General features: G+C 50.9%; 1 protein-coding gene across 2 annotated transcripts; it reads left to right on the top strand.

The window, feature by feature from the left end:
- The first annotated feature begins 79 nt into the window (after nucleotides 1-79).
- On the top strand, nucleotides 80-3,899 carry MIX23 (mitochondrial matrix import factor 23). Of its 2 annotated transcripts, none has more exons than XM_044284135.1 (5): nucleotides 80-236; nucleotides 2,713-2,838; nucleotides 2,916-3,062; nucleotides 3,308-3,367; nucleotides 3,613-3,899. In XM_044284135.1, exons 1-5 carry the CDS (start codon nucleotides 186-188, stop codon nucleotides 3,661-3,663), a joined length of 435 nt encoding a protein of 144 aa, XP_044140070.1. In that variant the 5' UTR covers nucleotides 80-185; the 3' UTR covers nucleotides 3,664-3,899. The 2 variants fall into 2 exon arrangements, with proteins under 2 accessions (XP_044140070.1, XP_044140071.1); XM_044284136.1 differs by having other exon boundaries at nucleotides 131-206.
- Nucleotides 3,900-10,054: the final 6,155 nt, after the last annotated feature.

The following is a 10,054-nucleotide window of genomic DNA, read 5'->3' on the forward strand; positions in this document are numbered from 1 at the left end:
CGTGAGATGCAGACTGCGTGTCACGGAGGCCCAGGGTCTCTTGTTGTGATATCAGGTAATTTACAACACTTTACTTCAGGCCGCCCACAAGATGGAGGCGCACCATCGCGGGTCAGGCATTCACCGTGGACACCTCCTGTGGAGGTCAGAGGTCGGGGACGCCGAGGACCCCTGGCTTTCCCAATATGGCGGCGCCCAGTGGAGAGGTGAGCTGCGAGGATTTCACGGAGTTTCAGGTGAGGTTTGAGGATGAACGTGTCCCGGTACCGGGAAGTGTCAGAGCCGGAGGGGGGAGCTCAGGCCCCGGGGCGGGAGGAGGAGGAAGGGGTTCCCGCTCTTATTTATCTGTACTTAATGGGACGCCTCTGACCTCCGGCCCCTCATACACAGCAGTGCAGGGGCCACAGTGCACCGCTCACAGGGCAGAGGAGGGGCCCGAGGTTTGTCAGCAGCCGAGGAACTGCAAGTCCCAGCATACCCTGGCAGAGACTGAAGGTCAGTGCATGCTGGGAGTTGTAGTTCCACGAGAGACCAGCTCCTGACCTTGGACTGTAGCATCAGAGGTGGCAGAACTACAAGTCCCAGCATGCACTGGCCGGTCCTGCTGTGCACATTTCCCTCTGTATGGAGTGTGCACTAGTGGGGGTGAGAACCAGTATTCCAGGGCAGTGACCCTCTGGGGGTCACCCAACTTTCCCTGACACTGATAAGAGTCCCTAGCTCCAGGCCTGTTGGCTGTGGACGTCTCGGTACAAGTCTCCTGGTTGCCATGTCATGTGGGGGCGTCCCACAGCGTTACCGGCGCTTGATTGTATTACATCATGTGTTACGCTCTGGTCACACCCAAAGCTGTGCTGACGAATGTCTGATTTATTAGCTGAGATCCCACAATGCACTGTGACTGCTGACTGAATGCTCTGTATGTGCACTGAACCAGCAGGGGGTGACTGCGATGTGAGAGCCGTCAGGACAGTTCATACGGACTCATGTGGTGCGCGCCGGTCAGGACTCTGAGCAGCCTAGGATCGATCCCATAATGCACTGCTCTGTGACTGCTGACTGAATGCTCTGTATGTACACTGAACCAGCAGGGGGTGACTGCGATGTGGGAGCCGTCAGGACAGTTCATACAGACTCCTGTGGTACGTGCTCCGGTCAGGACTCTGAGCAGCCTAGGATCGATCCCATAATGCACTGCTCTGTGGCTGCTGACTGAATGCTCTGTATATACACTGAACCAGCAGGGGGTGACTGCGATGTGAGAGCCGTCAGGACAGTTCATACGGACTCATGTGGTACGCGCCGGTCAGGACTCTGAGCAGCCTAGGATCGATCCCATAATGCACTGCTCTGTGACTGCTGACTGAATGCTCTGTATGTACACTGAACCAGCAGGGGGTGACTGCGATGTGGGAGCCGTCAGGACAGTTCATACAGACTCCTGTGGTACGTGCTCCGGTCAGGACTCTGAGCAGCCTAGGATCGATCCCATAATGCACTGCTCTGTGGCTGCTGACTGAATGCTCTGTATATACACTGAACCAGCAGGGGGTGACTGCGATGTGAGAGCCGTCAGGACAGTTCATACGGACTCATGTGGTACGCGCTACGGTCAGGACTCTGAGCAGCCTAGGATCGATCCCATAATGCACTGCTCTGTGACTGCTGGCTGAATGCTCTGTATGTACACTGAACCAGCAGGGGGTGACTGCGATGTGGGAGCCGTCAGGACAGTTCATACAGACTCCTGTGGTACGTGCTCCGGTCAGGACTCTGAGCAGCCTAGGATCGATCCCACAATGCACTGCACTGTGACTGCTGGCTGAATGCTCTGTATATACACTGAACCAGCAGGGGGTGACTGCGATGTGAGAGCCGTCAGGACAGTTCATACGGACTCATGTGGTACGTGCTCCGGTCAGGACTCTGAGCAGCCTAGGATCGATCCCACAATGCACTGTGACTGCTGACTGAATGCTCTGTATGTGCACTGAACCAGCAGGGGGTGACTGCGATGTGAGAGCCGTCAGGACAGTTCATACAGACTCCTGTGGTACGTGCTCCGGTCAGGACTCTGAGCAGCCTAGGATCGATCCCATAATGCACTGCTCTGTGGCTGCTGACTGAATGCTCTGTATGTACACTGAACCAGCAGGGGGTGACTGCGATGTGAGAGCCGTCAGGACAGTTCATACGGACTCATGTGGTACGCGCTCCAGTCAGGAGTCTGAGCAGCCTAGGATCGATCCCATAATGCACTGGGCTCCAGGGATTTTCTGGCTGCGGTTCATTGCCTGGTGTCATCAGAGAATAAAGCTTTGTGGAACTGAATACAGCTTTCGGTGTAACTAGAGTAAAGTGCATGTAACGGTCACTTATGCCACAGTCACAACCAGAGCTGCTTTTAACATCCCCAGTGCTGTGGCTGACACACAGCAATATTGAGACTGCAGCTCTAACTGTGACTGGAGTAAAGTTCACTTATCAGTGTTTTTCATTCTACACTCACATCCAGAGCTGCATCTACCATTCTCACTAGTGTGCCTGATATACACAGTAGAATAGTGATTGCAGCTCTGGCTGTGACTGTTGTAAAGTTCATGTGCATTATTTCTTATGCTACACTCCCATCCAGAGCTGCAGCTACATAAAAAAAAATTGCAGCTCTGGCTGTGACTGGAGTAAATTTCCCGTCGCTCCTTGTCTCTGTAGGAAATCCTCCGGGTCACGCGGACAATAGACGACCGGATCGTCCACGAGCTGAACACGACCGTCCCCACCGTGTCCTTCGCTGGAAAGATCGATGCCAGTCAGACGTGCAAGCAGCTGTACGAGTCGGTAAGTGCCCGCCGTGACCCCGCGGCACGTCTCTGCGCCACGCCCGCCTCCGGTTACTCTCCCCTTTTCCTCCGCAGCTGCGCGCCGCGCACTACTCCCGGGAAAAGGCCATAAAGAGCTGCATATCTCAGACGTCCTCTAATGTGAACAGGTGTCAGGAGGAGAGAAAGAAGGAGCCCGACGACCTGACGGTGATGAAGAGGCTCCGGAAAGAGCAGACGAAGGTGCAGGGGCGGGGCCTGTGTACCGCCATATACTGCGGGAGAGTAGTGATGTCACATGGGCAGCAGGATGATGGTGGGGGTAGTCTTTCAGTGACCCAGATAAAAGGTCTATGCTGGGCGACCACCAATATGGCTGCCGGTATTCCTCCCAGCTGTCTGAGCAGCAGATCTATCAGGCAGTGCAATGTAGCCCCCCCTCCGTGTGACCCCTGACCCCCGCCTCATCTTCCTTTTTTGTTTTGCAGTTGAAATTGCTGCAGTCTGAGCTGAACGTGGAGGAAGTTGTGAACGACCGGAGCTGGAAGGTAAGTCCCAGGGTCACTTAGAACGTTACATCTATAAAATCTTGGTTACCATCGGTTACATTGTATCTGTCTCCTCCAGTCACATCCAGAGCTGCATCCACAGTTTCCTGTTAGCTTCCCGCTGGGTTAGTGGGGGTTGTACCATTGGTACCTGCGCTGTACAGTGCAGGAGGGGCCGGGTGCAGCTCTGGATGTGACTGGAGTGGCGAGCGATGCGTTGATTTGCGTTGTCTTGGTGATTGCAGGTATTTAACGAGCGCTGTCGGCTGCACTACAAGCCTCCGAAGGAGCAGTGACCTCAGGGACTGTGTGATCGGGGAGCGCCCCGGGTGGTGCACGTCCTCCTGCCAAGCGTCCGAGAGGGAGAACCGGATGACGTCTGTTGTGTCTCGTCTCTGATTGGACGTAGCTGAAAATGAGCGCAGCCCGTTTTCAGTGTGAAGATGGGGGCGGCCGGTGCCGAGGGGGACAACAAGCTGCCATTTTGTATAAAATCTGTAGTTTTATTACATTAAATATAATTTTCAGATGATGCGAGAATTCCCTGCGTCGTCTCAGAATGGCGCCGGGTGTGAAGTCACTGCTCGGAAGGATCCGGGATTGTCATTAGAGTCCGGCGGCGGCTGCTGCTACAAAAGCTAATGGTAATTTATAGACTGAGCAGATGCCTGACAATTCACTAGAGCAAGATGGCTGCCCTCTGCTGGCCTCTTACACGACAAGGCCACGGGCACCCAAGACTCGCTAACGAGGGGTGTGTTTCTATCCTACCAAAGAGGTACTGACAACTCCTGGTGATCATTGAAGGGTGTCAGGAAATCTCAGCTCGCTCTGTAGTGCCAACAATGGGAACACGAGCATCAGAACTGCACCATGGAGCGATGGAAGAAGGCGGCCTGGTCTGAGGGATCACATTACATCATGTGGACGGCTGGGTGTGTGCGTCACTTACCTGGAGAAGAGATGGCACCAGGTGCACTATGGGAAGAGGGCGGCCTGGTCTGAGGAATCACATTACATCATGTGGACGGCCAGAGGTGTGTGCGTCACTTACCTGGAGAAGAGATGGCACCAGGTGCACTATGGGAAGAGGGCGGCCTGGTCTGAGGGATCACATTACATCATGTGGACGGCTGGGTGTGTGCGTCACTTACCTGGAGAAGAGATGGCACCAGGTGCACTATGGGAAGAGGGCGGCCTGGTCTGAGGAATCACATTACATTATGTGGACGGCCGGGTGTGTGCGTCACTTACCTGGAGAAGAGATGGTACCAGGTGCTCTACGGGAAGAAGGCGGCCTGGTCTGAGGGATCACATTACATCATGTGGACGGCTGGGTGTGTGCGTCACTTACCTGGAGAAGAGATGGCACCAGGTGCACTATGGGAAGAGGGCGGCCTGGTCTGAGGAATCACATTACATCATGTGGACGGCTGGGTGTGTGCGTCACTTACCTGGAGAAGAGATGGCACCAGGTGCTCTACGGGAAGAAGGCGGCCTGGTCTGAGGGATCACATTATTATTATTAAAGCTCCATTCCTCCCCTGGCGCTGTACACATGATAAGCGGTGCACATACATAACACAGACAATTGTACTAATCATAAACAAGGTGAGTTACAGACTGGTACAGAAGGAGAGAGGGCCCTGCCCGTGAGGGCTTACAATCTACATGGTATGGGAGAAGGACACAGTAGGTGCGGGTGAAGTTGGTCATGGCGGTATAGAGGCAGCAGGGTCACTGGTTGTAGGCTTGTCTGAAGAGGTGGGTTTTCAGGTTTCTTTTGAAGGATTCCACTGTCGGTGAGAGTCTGATATGTTGGGGCAGCGCGTTCCAGAGTATGGGGGATGCACAGGAGAAATCTTGGAGGCGATTGTGGGAAGAGGCGATAAGAGGAGAGGCGAGAAGGAGGTCTTGTGAGGATCGGAGATTGTGCGTGTGGGGGTGTATCGGGAAAGTAGCTCAGAGATGTAGGGAGGGGACAGGTTATGGACCGCCTTGTATGTATTTGTTAGTGCTTTGAAGTGAATTCGCTGGGCAATGGGGAGCCAGTGAAGGGATTGGCAGAGGGGAGAGGCAGAGGAGTAACAGGGGGAGAGGTGGATTAGTCGGGCAGCAGAGTTGAGGATAGATTGGAGGGGTGCGAGAGTGCTAGATGGAAGACCATAGAGGAGAGTGTTGCAGTAGTCTAGGCGGGAGATAATGAGGGCATGTACATTTTCACAGATTCAAAGTTAAGGAAAGTGCGGATGCGGGATATGGTGGAAAGGGCTTGGATGTGCGGTCTGAAGGAGAGGGCAGAATCCAAGGTCACTCCAAGGCAGCGGACTTGGTTGACTGGGGAGAGTGCGCAGCCATTGATCGTGATAGATAGGTCTGTTGGGGGGGGTTTCAGCAAGATGGGGGAAAGATGATGAATTCTGGTTTATTCATGTAAAGTTTTAGAGAGCGAGAGGAGAAGAAGGATGATATAGAAGATAGACATTGTGGGATTCTGGAGAGTAAGGTGGTGATGTCTGGACCAGAGAGGTAGATTTGTGTGTCGTCAGCGTAGGAGTGATACTGAAAGCCATGGGACTCTATGAGAAGTCCCAGGCCAAAAGTGTAGATAGAGAAAAGCAGGGGTCCTAGGACAGAGCCTTGCGGGACACCAACAGAGCGGGAATGAGACGAGGAGGTGGTGCGGGAGTGGGAGACGCTAAACGTCCGGTCTGTGAGGTATGATGTGATCCAGGAGAGGGCCAGGTCATTGATGCCAAGAGATGAGAGAGTTTGTAACAGAAGGGAGTGGTCAACAGTGTCGAAGGCAGAGGACAGGTCAAAGAGAAGGACAGAGTAATGTTTTTTTGTTTTGGCTGTTAGTAGGTCATTGGTGACTTTGGTAAGGGCAGTCTCAGTCGAGTGGTGGGGTCGGAAGCCAGATTGTAGGTGGTCAAAGAGGGAGCAGGAGGAGAGGTGGGAGGACAGTTTAGAATGGACATGTTGTTCAAGTAGCTTTGAGGCATACGGAAGAAGTGATATGGGGCGATAACTGGACAAGGAAGAAGGGTCAAGTGAAGGCTTTTTGAGGATGGGTGTAATGGTAGCATGTTTAAAAGCAGGGGGGAAGACACCAGAGGTTACTGATAGGATGAAGAGATGAGTTAGGGCTGGGATAAACACTGTAATGAGGTGGGATTGGGTCAAGTGCACAGGTGGTGAGGTGGGATCTGGAGAGTTTGTCTTCTGTAATGGTGGAGAAGAGGACCGAGCAGTTGTATAGAGGGTCTGTGGGGACTGTGTAGTGAAGCTTTCTCTGATGTGGACTATCTTTTGTTTGAAGTATGGGGCAAAGTCCTCAGCTGAGATGAGAGGGTGAGGGTGCTGGGGGGCGGAGAAGGGAGGTAAAAGTGTTAAAAAGTTGTTTAGGGCAGTGGGACAGGGAAGATATGAGGGATGAGAAGTTGCCTGGTTTTCATCAGCGAGTGAAGATTTAAATATGAGGAGGGATTTCTTGTATGTGGTGAAGTGATCCTTGGAATAGGATTTCTTCCATCGCCGCTCAGCAGCCCTGGAAGCTTGTCTGAGTTTTTGGGTCAGGTTGGTGCCAGGGTTGTCTGTTGATTTTTCGGGTTTTGTTGTGTGTGAGGGGGGCAGCAGTGTCCAGAGCTGTACTTATTGTGGTGTTATATAGGGTGGTGGCAGCTTCTGGGTCTTGGAGGGAACAGATGGTAGAGAGTGGGAGAAGAGCGTCAGAAAGCAAGCTCTGCGGGGGTGTGCTGGTGTGTGGACCGGGGGGGCAGCAGAAGAGACCAGTGAAGAGAAGGTGAGTAGGTTGTGGTCGGATAGGGGGAGAGGCGAATCAGAAAGGTTAGATAGGGAGCAGAAGCGGGTAAAGATAAGATCCAGAGTGTGACCATCTCTGTGGGTGGGAGATGAAGACCACTGTGATAGACAGAAGGAGGAAGAGAGCGACAGGAGATTAGAGGCGGCCGAGTGTCAGGTGTCAATAGGGATGTTGAACGAAGAAACAAAAATGGCTCCGGCAGCATCTCGCATCAGCCAGTATTTTTATTGCGACCTCAAGACAAATACAACAGCAACGTTTCGGCTGAAACTCAGCCTTTGTCAAGCCTAATGACATCAACATCAATAGGTGTATATATACCCCACATAAAACAACACCCCCCTTCAGATCATCAATGTAAATCACTATTCATTAAAACACTTCTATCCATGTATTCATTACCTTGCACCTGGTCAGGGATTCAGTATGGCCATGCTGTTCATGTCGGCGTTGTCCCATGTGAAGTGCGCAGCCGCGCACAGCTGCACTTGCTCGACCGGATGTATCAATCGTATCCACGGCAACTGACGGCGCTCATTCATGTGGCCAATCGGCCATCTCCGAATACTCATGACGCCCGCGATCACGTGCCATGTCCACAGACGTCATCCAAACGCGCCATTGTGCGTCAGATGATCACATCACGCGGACCCTCACGTGCGGTGTCGATACAGCGCAACGTCAGTGCCATTGTAACGGGGACGCATCCGCAGGAATCATTCCTGTCACTCAAGTAAGGCAAATCGACTTAAATCCATGTAGCCAATAATCGCATGGGACAGTTCCGACAAACATCAGTAAAAATAATCGCATACTCAGTACATCATTAAACATAAGTAGTATGTATCTATATCATATATTATGGATACATCCTATAAAGGCTCACATTCATAGAATTATAACATGTCAGTGAATTTATGAATATCTGATTGCCCCACGAAATAGGGGATGGATCCTCAAGGATTATTTTTCACATATTATTATAAAAACAAGATGTCCCAATACCTAGAGGACAAAGTAGTTTCTCACCCTAGTCGATGGAAGTGACGTTAAATTCTATATTCAGGCCAAATGGTTGAAGAGACCTAAGAGTATGAATCCATTTTAGCTCCTTTCTCCTCAGGATTCCCTTTCTGTCCCCGTCTCAGATATCCTACACTGTCAATGGCACGGAATCTTAATTGATTTATGGAATGATTATGTTCAATAAAATGTTTTGCGACCGGTTTATCTAATGCCCCCTTTCTTATTGTACTTTTATGTTTATTGATTCTTTCTCTCAATTCCATCGTGGTCTCCCCCACGTAGATCAAGCTGCACGGGCACTGTATCATGTATACCACATCTGTGGACCTACATGTATAGTGTCCTCTGATTTTAAACCGCTTACCACTGTATGGGTGCGCAAAACCGTCACCTCTCATGATGCCACTACAGTTGCAGCATGAAAGGCAAGGGAAATTGCCACTCTTCAATGGTGCCAATCTCTTCTGTCTCTCCATATCTTTGCCCCCTATATCCGCTTTTACAATTCTGTCTTGCAAATTAGGACTTCGTTTGTAGGCCATCATTGGGGGAGCTGTGAATTCAATGACATTGGGCAATCCTTTATGCAAGATCTGCCATTCTTGTCTAAGGATGGTAGCAATATTACCGCTATCACCCCCAAAGATAGACACAAAAGGGATCCGAGGGGTATCATATTTCTGGAGCCTCCTTATAAAGGTGGAACTACATTCAGTGGACACAATTTTAGAAGCCTAAAAAACCTCTGGAGATCTAACTCCAGCTTTTTTAGGCGTCTAAGATTGAAAGCCTTTTTCTCAGTTAAGGATAATGATGTATCTGCTACACAATCTAATGTGCCCACCAATATTTTATCATGTCAAAATTTGGAATTGAGGAACAAAAGTCATTTTGGTCCGCCACAAAATAATCATGTGGTTGAAACCTACATTGAATTTGTTAGGAAACGTATTGACCAATTGAGGGCCGAGGAAGCTCATGTGTACAGACACAATTTGCCTCAAATAGAGAGACTATTTTTGAGCTGGAACATAACACAGAATTGACAATAAAACCAGCTGACAAGGGGGGCGCCGTGGTCGTGATGGATACCTGCAAATATGTCGATGAGATTACCGGACAGGTAGGAGACAGCGAAGTATATGAGATGTTAACAAAGGATCCCAAGTGGGATATAGCGGATGTCATAGGGGTGATATTGGATGAAGCCCTGAGTCAAGGAATCATCGATGATGATCTGAATAGCTATTTGCGTGTGGGCCATCCTGTCACCCCTGTGATATACGTATTACCAAAGATCCACAAGAGTTTTGTGGATCCCCCTAGCCGACCTATTGTGTCGGGCAGGGGTTCCATCTTTAACACTGTCTCGATATTCCTAGATAAAATTTTGCGGATCCGCGCGACCACGGCCCCCTCCTATATCAGGGATACTGGTCATTTCCTAACTAAGTTGGGGTCACTTAATATACCGGCGGATTTTGTGTTGGTGAGTTTCGATGTTGTATCTCTCTATACGTCCATTGACCATACATATGGTCTTAATGTCGTCAATGTGGCCCTGGCCAGCACAGATCTCTCTCTTGGAGCGCGCCGGCTGATCCTCGCCCTTTTGGAGGTGGTCCTGAGGAGGAATTATTTCCTCTTCAGGGACACCTTCTACCAACAAAAGCGGGGTGTGGCGATGGGGTCCAATGTGGCCCCCACCTACGCAAACATCTTTATGGCAGAGGTTGAGGATCGGCTGGTCTATCGCTCTAAATTTTTTGAGAGAGTTCTGTGCTGGTGGCGCTACATCAACGACATTTTCTTGATCTGGACGGGTACCACATCGG

This window comes from Bufo gargarizans, chromosome 3 (genome assembly GCF_014858855.1).
Source record: "Bufo gargarizans isolate SCDJY-AF-19 chromosome 3, ASM1485885v1, whole genome shotgun sequence".
In the NCBI taxonomy this organism is placed as follows: Eukaryota; Metazoa; Chordata; class Amphibia; order Anura; family Bufonidae; genus Bufo; species Bufo gargarizans.

Excerpts from the sequence above, each read along its gene's own strand:
- MIX23 (XM_044284135.1), top strand. The coding sequence starts at position 186 with ATGGCGGCGCCCAGTGGAGAGGTGAGCTGCGAGGATTTCACGGAGTTT. Across the intron at positions 2,839-2,915 it reads GCAAGCAGCTGTACGAGTCG|CTGCGCGCCGCGCACTACTC; the intron begins GTAAGTGCCCGC and ends TTTCCTCCGCAG. Across the intron at positions 3,063-3,307 it reads TCCGGAAAGAGCAGACGAAG|TTGAAATTGCTGCAGTCTGA; the intron begins GTGCAGGGGCGG and ends TTTGTTTTGCAG.